General features: G+C 42.3%; 1 protein-coding gene across 1 annotated transcript in view; it reads left to right on the top strand.

The window, feature by feature from the left end:
- The window catches only part of LAMB4 (laminin subunit beta 4), a 36,889-nt gene that overhangs the window by 3,440 nt on the left and 15,679 nt on the right, over window positions 1–17,770 (top strand). The window contains exons 3-21 of the mRNA XM_085041076.1: window positions 98–171; window positions 801–989; window positions 1,136–1,199; window positions 1,734–1,948; window positions 2,745–2,865; window positions 3,489–3,677; window positions 4,283–4,462; window positions 5,137–5,246; window positions 5,721–5,800; window positions 6,803–6,953; window positions 7,900–8,031; window positions 8,622–8,807; window positions 9,971–10,092; window positions 10,805–10,925; window positions 11,853–12,030; window positions 13,388–13,531; window positions 13,762–13,993; window positions 15,590–15,747; window positions 17,252–17,476. Coding sequence (XP_084897202.1) covers window positions 98–171; window positions 801–989; window positions 1,136–1,199; window positions 1,734–1,948; window positions 2,745–2,865; window positions 3,489–3,677; window positions 4,283–4,462; window positions 5,137–5,246; window positions 5,721–5,800; window positions 6,803–6,953; window positions 7,900–8,031; window positions 8,622–8,807; window positions 9,971–10,092; window positions 10,805–10,925; window positions 11,853–12,030; window positions 13,388–13,531; window positions 13,762–13,993; window positions 15,590–15,747; window positions 17,252–17,476 — 2,871 coding nt within the window. The remainder of the gene's footprint in view (window positions 1–97; window positions 172–800; window positions 990–1,135; window positions 1,200–1,733; window positions 1,949–2,744; window positions 2,866–3,488; window positions 3,678–4,282; window positions 4,463–5,136; window positions 5,247–5,720; window positions 5,801–6,802; window positions 6,954–7,899; window positions 8,032–8,621; window positions 8,808–9,970; window positions 10,093–10,804; window positions 10,926–11,852; window positions 12,031–13,387; window positions 13,532–13,761; window positions 13,994–15,589; window positions 15,748–17,251; window positions 17,477–17,770) is intronic.

Genomic DNA, 17,770 nt, shown 5'->3' with positions numbered 1-17,770 from the left:
CTGCTGGAAAAGGCATCTTTAAATCCTCCATGGGAAAACTGTCTCAGCAACCCCTTCAATGTATGTGTTGTGAACTTCATTTTTGTCCTCTTTTCAGGCATTGACCATGTCAGCATTAGATTGGACCTAGAAACTTTATTCCAGTTCAGCCATCTTATCCTGACCTTTAAGGTACAACTTTTACCAGAGCTTTTATGTAATGTTATACACTAATTACTTAGCCACAGGAATAAATTGCTTAGAGAGGCAATGAAAGTTCCATCTTTAGAGGTTTGTAAGAACAGGTTAGATAAACACCTGTCAAATACGGTTAAATTATAGCTGATCCTGCCTTAGGGGAAGAGGATAGACTGAATAGCTTCCTATTCATATGCCTTCTGGTCCTGTTTTCTATAAATCCAAGAATTAAAGATGAAAAAATACTTTGCAAAATTAAACCCTAAAAGTTTAGGACAGGGCTGAACTGCAATTGCTCTATCAATTTAGTTCAGCTCATGGGTATCTATTGTGATCCAGATGATTACAATTTTTTTCATTAAAAAATTTCTGTATTGTTATGGTAAACTTCCTTACACAGAAAGTTATCTTGTATCTCTATGAAATGTTGCCCTTCCCTTCTGCTACAGAGAGGGTCTAATGAGCTTTTTCAGAGAATCATTTAACCATCACAGTACCTGTAACAAGCCTATAAGTTCTCAAACACAAAATTTTAGCATCCTCCAAAGAAGAATGTGAATATAACAACCACTGAGCTGTCTTATTACTGCCTGCTTGGGGAATTCTTTAAATGTTTCTTACAGACATTTCGGCCTGCAGCAATGCTGGTTGAGCGCTCTACCGACTTTGGTCAGACCTGGAAAGTGTTTAGATATTTTGCACATGATTGTGCAGCTTCTTTTCCCAACATCTCTTCTGGTCCAGCAAAAAGTGTGGAAGACGTTGTTTGTGATTCAAGATACTCAGACATCGAGCCCTCCACTGAAGGCGAGGTACTGTCAAGTGCCTCTTTTTGTATGAGTTCAGATCCTATATGGAGCTGAAGGTCTCTTTTTTGTGTCTGCTAAGGGCAGAGGTCTTTTGATCCTTTTGGTGGCCACTCATCTCATCTCTAGAACTGTATTAATTTGTTTTGCAGGTTGTTTTAAAAGCTTTGGATCCCAGCTTTGAAATAGAAAATCCATATGTGCCCTATATCCAAGGTATGGACACTGCAGCTTTTCTCCATACTTTGCTGGTATTGTTTGTTTTGTAAACTGAAAGGGTCAACAGCTCAGCTGGTGTAAGTCAATGATGTTGAAAATTAGGTACCTGGAGATCTTAGGGAGACATAGTATTACTAAATAAAATGGGCCAATCTTGTTCTCTAGCCCTGGGGGCAAATGACAAAGCTCTGCAGAGTTCACCCATGTAGCTAAACTGGCTTTGCTTCTGGGATCAGGCCCTATCCATACTGCTTTTTGAAAGCAGTCCCAGAGGTACACATGAGCCCATGAAGGCATTGGCTGGGAAAAAGCAGAGCCATACCAAGCAGGACGCTAATGCTTATTCAGGTGTGTGCCAGGAGTGAGTCCTTGCCCTGGCACTGTAGGCATTACTGGTCTTGGCCAATACTGGATCATTTTCATTATTTCTTCACTGTGGGAAAATTCTTGGATAACTGATTCAAGCTGAAGATTTCATACTGTTCGTTTTAGACTGAGCTTGGGCTCTTGATCTCTCTTCTTTCCTTCCAGAGCTCATTACATTGACAAACCTAAGGATCAATTTTACTAAACTGCACACCCTTGGCGATGCTCTGCTTGGGAGGAGGCACAGTGATCCCCTTGAGAAGTACTACTATGCCATCTATGAGATGGTTGTGCGGGGCAGCTGCTTCTGCAATGGCCATGCTAGCCAGTGTGATTCTGTGCAGCACCTGCGGGGAGATGTTTTCCATCAGTCTGGGATGGTGTGTCATCAATGCTGTTTACAAAAAATGGCAGTTCTTACTGGTATTTTGTGAGAAGAAAGAGATGGAGGGAGGGAGAGGAAGGAAGATCTCTGATAATCTTTGGATTGACCATTTGCAACTGCTAGTTGTTAAATGTTTTAGTGCAGATTCTTTTAAATCCTGGGTTGGAATGCACAGAAACTGTCTTTGTTGGCACTACTGTGGCGTTTCAAAAGCAACTGGGACAAGACATGTTAATAGCAGCAAAATACCAGAGCTGTAATGGTGCAAATGTAATGCAGTAAGTAGCCTATGGCATGTGCAGACTTGAATGGCCACTTGTTGGGTGCATTCCACACTCCAGCTGGGCCTGGGGGCTCTGCAGCAGGAGAGGAGACACTGGCACAAAGAATAGTTGATAATGCAAAGCTAACCCATGAAAAATGGATTATTAAAAATTCCAGGAATGGGATTGCAAATTCTTTCCCTCTGGGAACAAGAGTTTTTTCTTCAGGAAAATATGTATCTCAATATGAAGACATGTAGGGGGAGAGAGAGAGAGAATCTAAAATGCTGGCATCTTCTTTGATATCTGTATGCGTAATTTTTTTCTAAATGTTGCTCAGTGGCTTTAAAATTATTTGGTTAAAGTTTGAAGGTATTCGCCAGAACTTTTACTCAAGCAATTGAAAATTATGTCAGCTGAGGGAGCCAAAGAGCTTTGAATTTTGCCGATCTTGCTCACATACCTTAAACAAATTTCTCCTCTCATCTCTTGTCACCTTATCTCCCCTCTGTTCTCACCACATTACAGGTCCATGGGAGATGTATCTGCCACCATAACACTGAGGGTTTGTCTTGTGAAAGATGTAAAGATTTCTACAATGATGCTCCCTGGAGGCCAGCTGAAGGGACACAAGATAATGCTTGCAAACGTAACTCAAACATGATATTTTCCTTTTTAATAGCCAGGAGTGAGTGTAGCACAATCCTAGTCCAACTGATAATGGGATGGCCAGATTTCTGGGAGGGAGACTTTTTCATGCCTCATCCAGAAAAGCAGATTCCTGCGTCCACAGGTGCTGTGTTGTCCTACAAGCGGAAGAGCTGTTTCATGTTCTCATTTTTCATACAGAGAAAAAAAATAAAGAGAGGAAAAAGCAGTTATTGCAAAAAAGATCATTCATTGATTTGCACAATGTTTTTCATGTGAGTGAAAGAATTTAGACAAGGCTAAATCATTTATTTCCACAATAATGAGTAATGTAGTATATGCAAGAATAATGTATTAGGATCTGTAAGAAATATTCAGCTAGAGCTTTCTTCAGCAGAGCAGTGTTCCCCACTGCATATCAGGCACACTCACTTGCATTTCCAAGTTTAGGACACAGTTCTGTCTGAATGTTTTCCCACAGATATAACACACGAGGCCTGAATAATCTTGCTGGGCACTGAAACCATGCAAGTAACCAGTAGCCCTGTGTTAAGAGTAGACAGCAATGGTGGCCAGACCACAATTGGAGTCATGGTGTGAAATACCCCACTGTTTTGGTTTCAGGTTGTAACTGCAACAGCCACTCCAGCAGGTGCCACTTTGACATGGCTGTGTACCAGGCCAGCGGCGGGGTCAGCGGTGGGGTTTGTGAGGACTGTCAGGACAACACCACTGGGCAACACTGCGACAAGTGCAAGCGTTTCTTTTACCAGGATCCACTCAAAGACATCTCAGATCCTCAGGCGTGCCTCCGTAAGCTTCGCTTTTTAGCTTCTGTAAAAATGACTCAAAATAGGATTGTTCTGGTTCTCTTTGCTCTGAACCCTATGGCCATCCCCACGCTTAAAGGTCCATGTGGTTGTAAAAATGTTTCCAAACCTATAACATCCAAACTGCCTTACAAAGTTGCTGCATGACAGTATCCTCGAACAAACTTTCTAAAAAGAGCTGCATATTCCAACTCTTCACCAAACTGAGCTTAGAAATCCAGCAGAGCTATGATCTTTCTTGAACATCAATATAAATATGAATAGCAGTAGTGATGTTGGTTCTGTGACCTTCAGGGACTACAGAAGAGATGCAAAATGATAGGAGGAGTAAATAACTTTTGCTAGATACCTGCCATATGCAAGAAAAATAGTCTTTCAGACATGAAAGCTCTTCTTCTGAAAGATGGCCTAAATTCAGTATTAACATATGACAGATAAAATGCTCTGAGTGTAATTTAATTGTAGCAATTGATTGGCATGAAAAGTCCTTAAGGAGCCAAGGGTAGACTACTGGCAGCTCTGTAATTGCATTTTCATGCTTACATCTACATGTGCTTTTTTTATGTGTTTCCTTGGCCCTGTCTGTAGCATGCAACTGTGACCCAGAGGGTACCTTGCACGACGGCGCATGCGAGAGCCGCACGGATCCCGCGCTGGGGACGGTGGCAGGACGGTGCCTGTGCAAGGAGAACGTGGAGGGCACTCGCTGTGACAAGTGCAGGGCAAACTACTACGGGCTGAGCAGCAGAGACCCCCTGGGCTGCCAGGGTATGTAAATCACCTCTTCTAGTCTTCTTTCCAAAGGAATTTTTATACATAGAGGTAGCTTAATGCGCAGATCCACACACTAGTAGTTGCCTACTGTATTTCAATATCAATGTGATTTAAGATTTCTGCCGCAGCATCCAAGACTGAAAATATACCAAATCACTTTCAGAACGCATAGTATACTATAACTGATCTGGCTTTTGTCAATAGAAGGGTAATTAAACATGCAATTTAATTGAAAAGGGAGATTGAGATGACAGGAGCTGCTGCCTTGCCATGACAACTTCCAGCCAACCATTCCTCTGAGAGAAGCTTGCTGAAAAACCCATCCCACCCCTGCCCAGGTGCACTGAGGGTTTGTGAGCATGTTATGCCCACACCAGGTGCTCAGCCACACACAAGGACTGCAGTGCAGATCAGCACACAGCACATGGCAAACCACTGCAGAGGAGTTCTGCCAGTGCCTCTGCTCCCCCAGAGAGGGACCCACCAAGGAAACAGTCCATTTTCCAAGGGCAGTCTGAGGGCTGGAGGGTGCCAGGGCACATTCATCTGCAGTGTCTGTGTGGAGGATGGACACTGCCTGGCACGCTGATGCCAGATCTAAAGTAAATGCCAGTCCTGCTGCTGTCACTGGGGCCTGCAGGGATAACTGCACATTTCTGTCCCTGCAGCCTGCAACTGCGATCCCTTGGGCAGTTTGCCCTTCTCCATCTGTGATCCTACCACGGGAGAGTGCCTCTGCCAGAGGTTCACCACAGGGCAACGCTGTGAAAAATGCCTCGTACGTACCCAGTTTTTGTTATTGCTTCTACATGTGGTTTTGGAAGTCTCCTCACCCATCTCACACCTATTCATTCCCAGAAAAGTAAACCGTTTTCTGTTGTAAATAGTCAAAATTCAAAATAATTTTACAGCTGTATGCTCCCATTTTGCATTGACATGTCTGCTTCTCTTTCACTGCTCCCAAACTTTTGTGCAATCAAATGGCAGTGGGAGGAGCACTCCCAGGAAGGGAAGGAAATGCAAAATTATGTCCTCAGTCCATCTTTGCTGCTTACAGAGCAATTTGTTTGCACAAGTGGGTAAATATCTGGCTCATGCAGTGGCTGAGCACCCCTGCTATCTGGTAAGAGAAGCAATCTCCCATGGCCAAGTACAGTAGTGCTCCAGAGCATTCTTCATCCAGCAGAACAAGTTTTGCTTTGCTTTGCATACTTAAATATTTGCCATAAAAGAATCTTTCTTTTTGCACCAGGTAGGATACTGGGGTCTTGGCAACAGCTTGTATGGCTGTTCCCCATGTGACTGTGATATTGGTGGATCGCAGAATAACTTGTAAGTTAAAGTTCTTCAAGTTCTTTCTCGGTTTTAATTTTTGTAAACTTTTAGGCTGGATTTCCTGATTAGGTTGATACAGTCACAGTACAGATGAGAAAACAGAATGTAGATGGAATTTCATCATATACAAATAGTGTAAAGTCAGGTGGAGATCTTGGAAATTTATTTGTGATAAGGGGATTTACCCATTTCCTTTGAAGCCAACTTTGAATCAGGTGTATTTATATTAAACACATTGAGATGTGTTTAATATAAAATAATATAAAATAAAAAACATAAAATGTATGCCTTGAGAGAACCAGAGGGCGTAATATTATTAGAAATTAGAAGGAAGTTAGAAGTTACATTTTTAACTTAGCTTCCTACATCTACTTTAAATGATAGAATTTTTTTTCCTGGCTCCTATTTAAAATGTATAATTTTAGAAGCAAGATTGGTTTCAGTTGGACTCCTCCAGAAATCTGTTGGGCAGGAGTCTTCACTACTGCTGTTAGACTTCAGACATAGGAGCACACAGTCCCATGCTGTAGAGCAGCTCCTTGTGAACAGGTAAATCATATGGTGTGTTAAATGTGAGCGTAAGTATATAAAAACATTCCATATCACATCAAAGGTCCTTTTGATCTCATATCCTGCCTCCATAAATGTGGGTGACAGCTTATTAAGAATTGTGATATAGAGATTCTTATAGAAAAAGATAAATGATACTGGAATAGACAGTAACAGATGCTCAGGAAACAAAAGGATCAGAGCTTCAGGTATGGAACAGAGACAGGCAAAGCAGGTCATGGACATTGAAGTAATGGAAAAGTAGCGTTGAACAAATCCATCATCAGAAACAGAGGAGGTGGGGGATAGGAAGAAGTTTAGTGATGCAGGCAATCCAGCAATGGATGGAATTAAGCAAAGATGGAACAAGGGTGGGTCTGAGCTGCACTCATGCTGTGAGGACTCAGCTGTACCACACTGATGTCTTCCCTTTACCAACTCCTCCCATAGGTGCTCACTGAAGGATGGTCAGTGCAAATGTCTGCCCAACATCGTGAGCCGCCAGTGCAATGAACCAGCTCCAGGATACTTCTTTTTACCCCTGGATTATTATATTTATGAAGCTGAGCATGCAAAGCCCCTTTCTGGCTCTGCACCTTTGGTAGGTATTTGGTGTTTGAGGTGTTTTAGTGAGAGGGGATCATTGCAGTGGTGACACAGGAACTAAGGCTGAGGAGAAGAGCCTTTGCTTGGGGAGCAGCTGGAGCAAGTCTTTAGCAGGAAATGCAACACAAGCTCCTTTACCATCTTCAGTTCATCTTTGTTTTTCATGGACATGACTATTCCATAACTGTGGCTGTTGAAAAGGGACAGTCACTACAACGTGGTACGACCTGCAAAGCTGCCGTTGCTGCTTGTCAAGTGCAGGCTGGTCTAGCATGAATTAGAGAAATTAATTTAATTATTTAAATTAGAGGAAAGTGTTTGAGTTGCCAATAGCTCTCATGAAATGTTTTATTTCTGGGAATCTGCAACAAGGGAAGAATCAAATTACTCTCTGCTCCATTGGACTAATTCCTGCTGCCTTATATAAAGGCATTGATTGTAGCCCAATTTCCTCAAGAATTTGGCATCCATCTGTAATGCTTTTAGAAAAATTAATTGGGGTTTTTTTTTCCACCTTCCAACATGGGGGCAGTTGTCCCCCATGCTGAGTGCAAGCCTGGAATGCATCCCTTCCTCTATCTATGCTTTTACTAACATTTCTTCTCTGGCATGTTGTACAGAAACTATAGATACGTAATAATAATAAAATGCTTATTTGCAGGTTGCATCCCCAAATATTTAGCTATAATCACAACCAGTAATCATCCTACAGTCCAATAATTAAATGGAAAACAGATGTCTGGGACATAGCTTATGAGGGAAAAGTGCAAGTTAATTTTAAGGGAGTGAGGAAAAAAAGTTTCCAGCAGCTGCTGGGCCGTAGTTTAGAGTTTCCCCCAGCAGAGAATAGAGCTTGTTTTAAGAATGTGGATTTTCATTTAGTTGCATACCACCCTTCAATGTTGTTGAGACAGTGCTGCTCCTCCTTTATTACTTCATAGGTTCAGCCAAGCACTCTTCCAAGGTGTGACATCTACTTCCAGAAGAAAGGCTATGAGTTCATGATTGAAAATGGAAAGATTGTGTTAAACAGGAACAAGAAACGAACTGTAAGAAAATCTGGATTGGAACAGGTAAATTAGTACTTGAGTAGTAGCTTAAGTTTACACCAAATAATAAAATTTTATTTTGTAACAAAGGGCAAAGAAATGTCTGAGCACATGGGTTCACAGTCTTAGACGTTACAATCCTGACACAAAATAATCAATTATTTTGGTACAACATTGGGTTGGACATTTTATTATTTACACTGACAGGTTTGCTTTGCTTTTAAATATTTTTGCTCTGCAATTTTAAGTATTGATATTTATGTGTTCAGCTTATGATGAAAAGTCCAGCCATGTATGAAATCAGGCTTACTCAGTTTAAGGTTTGCAATGTGCATGTTTGGAGATGCCAGATATTCAGAGGTGAGTGGGTTATTCTAGTCTCTCTTATTGCTGTTGCTGCAAAGCTACAGGAAGCTTTTCTTTAGTTGCGACCCTAAACATCCTACCTTTGGGAGAGGTCTTAGATTATTGACCTCGAGCTTGTTCAGAAAATGAGAGTGATGGCTAAAATAAGTAAACAATGTGGTAAAAATATTTCCTTTCTTTCTTCTGAGTTTGTTTTCTTTTGTAGCTTGACTCTGTGTGTTGTTGAAAATGTCAATGTGTCTTTGCAGGGTGCAATGCAGTTTGGACAGGACTCGGTTTCAGCGGTGGTGTTGCGGCAGCCCAGCGCTGGTCGGGCTGTCACATGGACAGGACATGGCTTTGCCCGTGTTCCCAGCGGAGCTGGGCTGAGATTTGCCATCAACAACATTCCCTTTGCTATGGACTTTGATATCACAATTCGTTATGAGCCTGAGGTACTTGTGATGTCTTGCATGTCTTGATGTTGTGATAGATGCAGGATCTGTTTTGTTATTAATAGGATGAGCAATTTGTCCTATTCTTTATATTTAAAATTAAAATTGCTTCTCTTTCCACCCAGTTACCAACCAAGTAATACATCCTCTACTGACCCCCTTAACCCTTTCCACTCAAATATGAAAAATCAGCACTACAAGTATTTTCTGAGCATCAACCAAGATTTCATCTTCTGAATGTTTCTTTTTGGCACCTTTTCTTGGACTGGACTTTTACCATAAATCAAACACATGGAAAATGCAGTTCCTTTTAGATAAGCATCCTATACTCCTAGCTGGGATTTTTGGGGAGTAAAATGTGCACAGGCAGGAGTGATCTAAGTAGATATTTATCCATGGCTTTTGCAGGCATCCAGCTTCCAGCTAGTTTTTCCAGCTAGACACTGGGATGTGTGAAAATTGTAGGAAAATAGCCAAATTACTATTTTTTGCCTGGAAAATATTTCTCAATGATGAAGACATGTCTAGTGAAATCTGTTAGTCCAAATCTGGTTAAACTCAGGTCCTCACCCATGTCTTCAAAAACACAAGCAAGTGTTTTATTGGTACCAGCTTTTATATGCGCCTTACTCTTTTGCAATTCTCTGGGACAGTCTCAAAACTAAAGATTTTCCTGCTATTGTATTCTGTTCTCTGACTGTCACTCTGACGCAAAAAAATTCTCCCAGTGTCTTAAAACAAGGGAACAATTTTTCAATGGGCTGTTTTGAGGTAGCTTTTTCGAAGGATTGAAGAGTTGGGCTTTAAATACATTTGTTACAAAGTCTTTTATGTTTATTACTTCTTATTAGATGTGTGAGAAGGCAGCTAACAAAGGATATCTCCAGAATAACACTGTGCTAAGAAAAGAAACAACTCCAATGACTCTAACAGAGCTCTTTCCATTTGAACCAGCTGAGGTCCCATTTCCGTCTCTGCTTTTCATTAGCCGTTGCAAATACAATGAATTTTTCACAAATAACATTGTTTTTTAGTGCTGTAAAGAATAAAGAGAAAATCTGTTTTGTCACTGCAGTGTGCAAACATTCAGATGGCTTTCAGTAACCCTCACAAAGGTTTTTCAGATACAAAATGTAACCATAATTTTTGTCTTTTGTTTATAGCTCTTGGAAGATTGGCTTGCAAGGGTTGCCATCCAGCCTGCTGGTATCTTGTCAGGTCAACGCTGCAAAAACAAAATCCTTTCACAGGAGCCACATGAGTTGCCTCTCCCAGCTACCAAGAGGTCTGACTGTACCTGTCTTTTTGCCTGTAGATTATCTGTGTACAAATTCTTTATTGAAGCACTGCAGAGCAACAAATGTGTAGGAAAGTGGGAATATCAGAAACATGTCTGGCCTTTTCTGTTGCTGGGACACCACAATACTACTGGGGCATCAGGCTCTAAGGAAGAGCCTGATACCCCAGCCCTTAGTCTGGCAAAGGTTTGCCAAACCCAGGAGAGCAGCCTGAGATTCAGTTGGGGCTGGTCATTGCTTTGGTGAAGATCCAACTGCAGCTACTTCAGTACAGAAAAGAAATGTTGACTTAAAGTCTCTTTCCTCGCCTATTTTTAAAGCCAGCTTTTCAGCTTGGACCTATGTAAAGAATAGAGAGAGGCTAAGAGGATGTGACCAAAGTCTTGATCAAATAGGGACAGGAAAGCATGACTATCAAGAGTGAGTTGCAAACCCCTTTGCTTGAAGTAGTAAAACCTGCCATTTTCAGTTTAATCTCTCCATATTTAAATTGCACTTGGTGAATCATCCGTCAGAAGTCCTGCATCTTTCCCAAAGCCTGAAAGCATGGGGCTGGGTGTGCTCCTCACAGCAGCAGGATTTGCTCCAGGCTGCAGGCATTAGTTTGCAGGCACAGAGGGAAGGGAGAGCTCACAACATCCCATAAACTTGACTTGTCCTGACTCCTGGCTATAACTGTGCTTCATTTCTGCTAAACAGGATTGCAATTCTGCAAACTCCAGTCTGCCTGGAGCCAGGAACAGAATATTCTGTGGATGTGTATTTTTCTCAGCTCTCTGCCTCTGACAAAAACATGAAATCATTCATCTTGATTGACTCAGTGAGTAGTTCTGTCCTGTCACAAATCCCTTGAGGTTGTATTTATACATTGTGATTTTTTTTTACACAGACTTATTAGAAGTACTTTTAAGTAATTTATAGTGTGTTTTAATAGAAATTCAGCTTCTGCTTATCTCCATTGGCACTGTGTTTGTTTTTGTATGGAAAGGCAGACTTGTATCTGATTTAATTTTCATGGAGCAATTTATCAAGTCATACTTGTTGCTTATGTTGATAGTCAGACTATGTATCTCTATCTGTTGCTCATTTATCATCAACACAGTCCATATATGCTGACAAGATGCTGTGGTTATGGATATAAATTTGTACAGCTCCTCATCAGTTAGGCTTTTTAAAATAGCTCTAATTTGTCGCAATCATGGATATTTTTAAAGATGACATCAGAAAAGTAATATTAGTCGTGTACTTCCTGGGAATCGGGTCCAGATATTTCCCAAGTTTCTATCAAGTCAGGAACTGGGTGTTAGTTTTGGGTCCTTCTCTTGAGAAAAATATTTTTAGGTCCATTTCTCAATTATTTCTGTAGAACTGGACCTGACAAGGGCTGGCTATACTTGGACATAGAACCTTCAGCTGATTTTTCTCTATTGCAGTAATGCAAGTAAAAATTTTGGCCAGATACTGCTTTTGGAGTCACTAAAACAGCATGGCAAGACCAGTTCTGAGCATATATCTGAGGTCTTATAATTTTATTTTTTATACACAGTCTCTCTTATTTGAAGAACTCAGGGAATGTCTGGACCTTCAGAATAAATGTGAATTTAGAAGACAGAATGGCACAACTGCAGATTTGGAGACGCAGTGCTCCAGGCCTCTGTTATTGCAATGGAAAGCGCATTAAGAGAATGTGGGAAATTCTGGTTTTCAATATATCTAAGCAAAAATATTTTCTCTCTTAACGACAAAGCTTGGACTTATTCCCAGAATTGGCTCCGTGGAGAACTTATGCAGTGAAAAGGATTTAGATGAGTACCAGAAGTATCACTGTATTGAAATTGCATCTGAAGTTGGGCCTCATGTCCTGCCCGAAGCATGTGCGCGGCTCATAGTGAGCTTGTCAGCCCGAATTCACAACGGCGCCGTCGGTAAGGCCGAGCCTGCACAGGCAGCTCTTTTGGGCAGTTGCTAGTTTTCCCTTGAGTTTGTAGGATATGGTGACTGTAGAGCTCCCAGCACACGGTGAGTAGAAGTGAAGCTGGTCAGCATGTGGTATGCATGGAAGGATGCACAGGGTACATACTGCTGAACACTGAGCATGCCGCAAACACCTCTGGGTGGCATGAATCTCAGAGTTCATCACTCCTGATCGGCCTTGTGGAGAGCATGACAGGGACCATGGCAGTGATTTTGTGTCTTCTGAAGAGCTTTTGAATCAGATGCCTTTACCATATGCCCAAGGTAGTAACTTTCCTACTTTTCTGGCTGCTGTGAAATGACAGAGAAGTTTCTAAGCTCTCTCTCCAGATGCTGTAGGCCAGCTGGATCCCTTGGTAAGACTCCAGGCACAATGGCACATAAGTTGATGTACTGGAAGAGATTCACCAAGAATGTTGATGTTCAAGCAAGTAGGCAGTGGCAGGTGGGGTTTGAAGTTCCTAGGCAGCCTCCAGGATCCACCATGAAGAGATTAGCTGGACTCAGTGGCTCAGGGAATTTCCCAGGTGCCTGGGCCAAAGAAATGGAGCTTCTCTGCACTTCCAGTAAGAGGAGAGGCCTTTCTGGACAACTTTGGTAGCCAGCTCCTTGAAGGGAGCCTAGCAGCAATGCCTCCAAAGTGATAGCATCTGCTTGGATTGGGTGATTTTTAGAAGGATTAATGCCTCACTCCAATATCAGGTGATGAGGTAACGGCTGTGGAACCAGTGAACCCCTCATTTAGGCTTGGGCTGTGCTAACTCCCCATTAACCTGATTCCTAAAATGATGAGATCCTCCCAGTGAAATGTGGCACTTTGGTTTCCTCGTGCTTTCCAGAGCATCCTGGGCAAACATCCTCTGTGAATTAGCAGAGCATTACTCAACAAGTTAGTCCAAGGTGTCCAGGAAGAAACAAACAATACACAGATGTAGACTAAGTGCAGCTTGCAGGTCATGTCCAGTGCTCCAGCTAGATGCAGATTTATAGCAAACCTTTCTAGACTTCAGGATATCTCCATCTACATTTTGCTACTCCCTTTCTGTCCTACCCCAAATGCGTTCTGAAGGCAGTGCCTTGAATGTGGCAACTGCAACACCAAGACTTGTGCTGGTGCCTGATAAACTATCACCATTGATGCTACACTATCAAATGATCTAAACTATGGCCATCATCAGGTTAGTGAACTCCTGATAAGAATAATCAATCTCTTTCCTGCCTGTTTTAAAGTGTGAAACCTGCAAGTTGACGAGAACAGTAACACTCTTTGACAACCAAACCTGTTTTGATTTTCTTTCCCCTTGCCAGCATGTAAGTGCAATCCCCAAGGGTCGCTGAATGCCAACTGTAGTAAACTGGGGGGCCAGTGTCAGTGCAAAGCCAACGTCGTGGGACGCTGCTGTGACACCTGCTCTGCGGGCAGCTATGGCTTCGGCCTCCATGGCTGCTACGGTGAGTGCTAGGCAGCCAGCACCTCTACCAGTAGCACTAGCTGGCTCTTCATACGTTCCCCAGTTTTGAGGTCTTTGAATCCGAGATTATATGTGAAGCAATATAAAATTTTTTTCCATGAATAATGAATTTTCCACCCCTGCTGCTTGGCTGCTATTGAGCAGTGTCAGCGATGAGATGGGTTGGCAGGAATACTTTAAGGACACAGCTTTGTTTTCGGTGTTTTCTAGCATGCGAGTGTCACCCGCAAGGCTCGCTGAGCACGCTGTGTGACCAGGTGACAGGGCAGTGCTCCTGCCGCGGGGAGGTGGATGGCCAGCGCTGCAGCCGGTGCCTGGCAGGGTACTTTGGATTTCCCCACTGCCGTCCTTGCCCCTGTAATGGCCGTGCGGAGTTTTGTGACCCTGTGACTGGAGTGTGCCTCAACTGCCGTGGGTTTACAGCTGGAAGCCACTGTGAAAGGTCAGTCAATGGGCGGTGCTGCAAAGCCCCCCACACACTTGTGCTCTCCAAAATGCCAGTGTAGCTGGGGGCCTACAAATGCATCAATGACCTTAACAGGAAACACGTACCTAAACCAGGATGAAACTGGGCCTGCATGCTGAATGTCAGGTACCTGTTTTTTTGGCAAATGCATGTGGGAATGTACATGCAATGCCTGTGGGTGTACTGCAGGCAGGGCATGCACTCAGCATTGCAGTTGGCTCCCTGCAAGAAGGTATCTGAGACATGGAGGCCATGGCACTGCATGCTTGGAGACATGCACAAAGTGCTGCATGTGAGATAAACTGACTCCTGCCAGCTTTCAAATTGCCTGCTTTCAAATTTAAAATTCAGCATGAGGTTAGCCAAGAGGCTAACCTCATGCTGAATACTCATTTTAATACCTGCAATTACCTCTGACAAGCTTAAGTAAACATGCCCTGTTTGCTGGTTGTATTAGTTCCATATGACCAGCAAATTACTTTTCCCAGCTCCATTCAGAACAGTGCTCCTCTTTTTTATCCTGTACACTGGCAGCAGTATCACAGTCCAACAGGGACATCAACATTACCTTTGTTTGCTTTGCTTTGGCTGGATTGTACCTTGTCGTTCACTTTTAAGAGAATTTCCCTGTGAAACCTGCTGAGTTTTTCTTGCAGTGCTTTTAGACAATACCATCTTTGGCCATTGTACTTGTTGATGGCAAACAGATCAAAAATGGGAAACTGAAATGCTTGTTACCCTGTGTCTCTGCAGGATCTCTAGATTATCCTACCCAGGGGGAGGATAATCAGACAGCCAAGTCTTTTAGCCTTGCCTGTATACATATGGAGAATTGTGTTCCCATTTGCCGTAGTAAGGCAGATCAAAGACTGAGGATGCTTCAGAAGTTGCTGCGTTGCTTCAGCTGCAGGACCACAGGGGGTTGGTATGCAGAGGCAGTGGTGGTGGATAGGATGGCTGAGCCCCCAGGGAGCTCTGAAAGCCCCTCCAGTCTGGGTAACAGCACAGCCAGCAGCACCTCAAAAGGGCCATTACCCCAGGTTTGCAAACCATGTCGACAGAGCATGGCTCAATACATACGTTGCATCTAAAATATGCAGTATTCTCTGAGTGCTCTTAATGAATCATTGCTTTTTTTGCCTGTGCCAGCACTTTTTAACGTCATGTCAACCACTCTGTGTGTGTCTGTATGGAAACAGATGAATATATGTGCTGATAGGCAAATATACAGAATTTTTACATGGCAGCATTTAGCTGTCTATGCAGAGTATGTGTGATATGCCATATCATAATCATTTAGATTAAAATTGTTCCAGAGTAACTGAAAGTCTTCACAAACATTCCTTGAAAGGAAAACATATGTCTTTTTCTTTTTGCTCCAGATTTTGAGAATGCAGCTCTGATTTTCTATTTTAGAACACATTCAAAGCTTGACATAGCTACATCAATTGGTGGAGATAGCATTACAATGACCTGAAATATTCATTTAAATATATACACACATATATAAATTGATTCACTTGCATGGAGCACTTGGTGATTTGTCCTGCTTTGTGTTGACTGCTTTGGCAGGTGCATGGATGGCTATTATGGAAATCCTCTGGATGGAGAACCCTGCCGCCCATGCATGTGCCCCGGGGCACCTACAAGCAATAGGTATTTTGCACATTCCTGTTACCAGGATTCCCAGTCTGCACAACTAGTCTGTAATTGTCTCCAGGGATATTCAGGTACGAAGCAAAATAAGGACTGGTTTTAATACTACTAAAATTAATGTAAGGGAAAAAAATTATCATCCTCTACCTGCTGTGTTCAGAAATAACTAGCAAGGTAATGATAATAAAACAGCTAAGAAGAGTTAACACTCAAGTTCACTGAAATTATGTGGGTAAGTTCTGACTAGGAAGAATGGGAATTGTGCAGTTAGTGTTTTAAAAAGGGATTCACATATGTGGATCTGATATCACTCTCTGGAAATCTCCTCCTTTCTGGGGGCACTACATTAATTTGGTGGGGAGACGGGTGAGAACTGCAGTTGCTCATTATCTCTGAAAAAGAAGCATTGGAAGCCCAAATGGGAAAGAACAGGGTATCAAAAAGAGCTGATAAGGTTTCCTAATCAGAGAAAGTCTTTCTCCATATGAAGGAAACTCTTTGACCTTATGCCCAAAAGTGACTGCTTTATGATCCAAATGGTCACTTTAGAGATGAGGTTTCTATTCTCAGGTGTCTCAAATGCAAATATTTTTGCAGCAAACTGATTCCTTGTTTCCTAAGAGCTTGTTGACTTAGCTTGAATTCCTGAAGGGAAAGCTGAAGATAGTTCCTGTCCCCTGGGCATTAGAAAGATCTCCTGTGATGGAAGCAAAGCCTGATGGGAAGCACTGCCAAAAACGAAACCAATGCTGTCATCTTTACTTAGGCAAGATTGCTTTGAAAGTCAAGAGCAGTTTTGCTTGAATAATTGTTGTAGGGCCAAAATTATTCTTGTTGGTACTCACTGAGGGGACTTCTGTCCTCACAAATCACTGCACTCCTCAGTTTTGGACATTATTCCTCCTGCTCCTTTCCAGCAAGGCTCGTGGTCACCTTTGTGGCAGTGGGCTCACTTTTTCAGGCATTACAAAATGCTCTGGATCCTGAGGAGCACGATGGAGCAACAGAGTCCTTGGCTGAGGATGAACCAGTGGATTTGGTTCCAGAAACTCCAGCCTGCCCAGAAAGGTTTCTGAGACACAGAAGTAGCACCCAAATCAGGGCAGGCATAGGGAGGAAATGCAGAAATAGTTGCAATGCGAGTAAGCTAGGACAGAGCTTCACAGAGTTTATCTGAACTCCTAGGCACCCACCACCCTCCAATGATGCTGTTGGAGTGAAGGGCCAAAAAAAATCCTGCAAATATGGTTAATCCTGACTACTGCATTGAAAGGCCTTTGATGGAAAAAGATGTTTGGAGTTGTTGTGTGAGGGGGCACCTATTTGCTCTTACTGAAAGGACTTCCTTGGAAGAAACAACTTGGGATGAGGAGGGTACATTTCCACCAGATTTCAGTGGGAAAGATCTAATTTAAGCTGATCACAGGATTAAAGGGCAATGGTCTCAAGCAGGTGGATTTTTTCCATTGGAAAGGTGCATTTGAACAGACAGTCTGAATGTTTTAACAATATTACTAGAAATTATATGTTTCACTTGAATGCCCACCAGCCAGCAATATTTTTACTTTCCTCTGACAGGCAATCAGTGTGATGAGTGTCCTAGTGGGTTCTACAAAAAACTAAGCAGCTCTGGGCTGGACTGTGCACCATGTCCCTGCAACAACAACATTGATTTGACAGACCCAGAGTCCTGTAACAGGGTCACTGGGGAATGCACCAAGTGTTTACACAACACCCATGGAGCAAACTGCCAGTTCTGCAAACCAGGTTATTTTGGCTCAGCCCTCAATCAAAACTGTCAAAGTAAGTAAGTAACAGCACTGTGAATGTGTTTTACTATTTTTTTTTTTTAAATAGGATATAGGGAGAGGCTAGACCTTGGAGGGAGAACAAAACTAATGCAAATGAATAGAGCAAAATATAAGAATCACAAATATATCTCCCTGTTTATCAAATATAAATATATCAAGGACTGAGATAACTTAATATGAGAGCTATTAAATTCTTTGCCATCCAAGTCTCACTAATTCTCATACTGAATATAACTCCTAAGAAATTCGCATTTGTGAAATGAAAGCAGTACTCTCTGTAAGAAAA

The sequence above is a fragment of the Lichenostomus cassidix genome, chromosome 1Aa, assembly GCF_008360975.1.
Source record: "Lichenostomus cassidix isolate B80296 chromosome 1Aa, HeHo_3.0, whole genome shotgun sequence".
Classification (NCBI taxonomy): domain Eukaryota; kingdom Metazoa; phylum Chordata; class Aves; order Passeriformes; family Meliphagidae; genus Lichenostomus; species Lichenostomus cassidix.
This window is presented reverse-complemented; position numbering and strand designations above follow the sequence as displayed.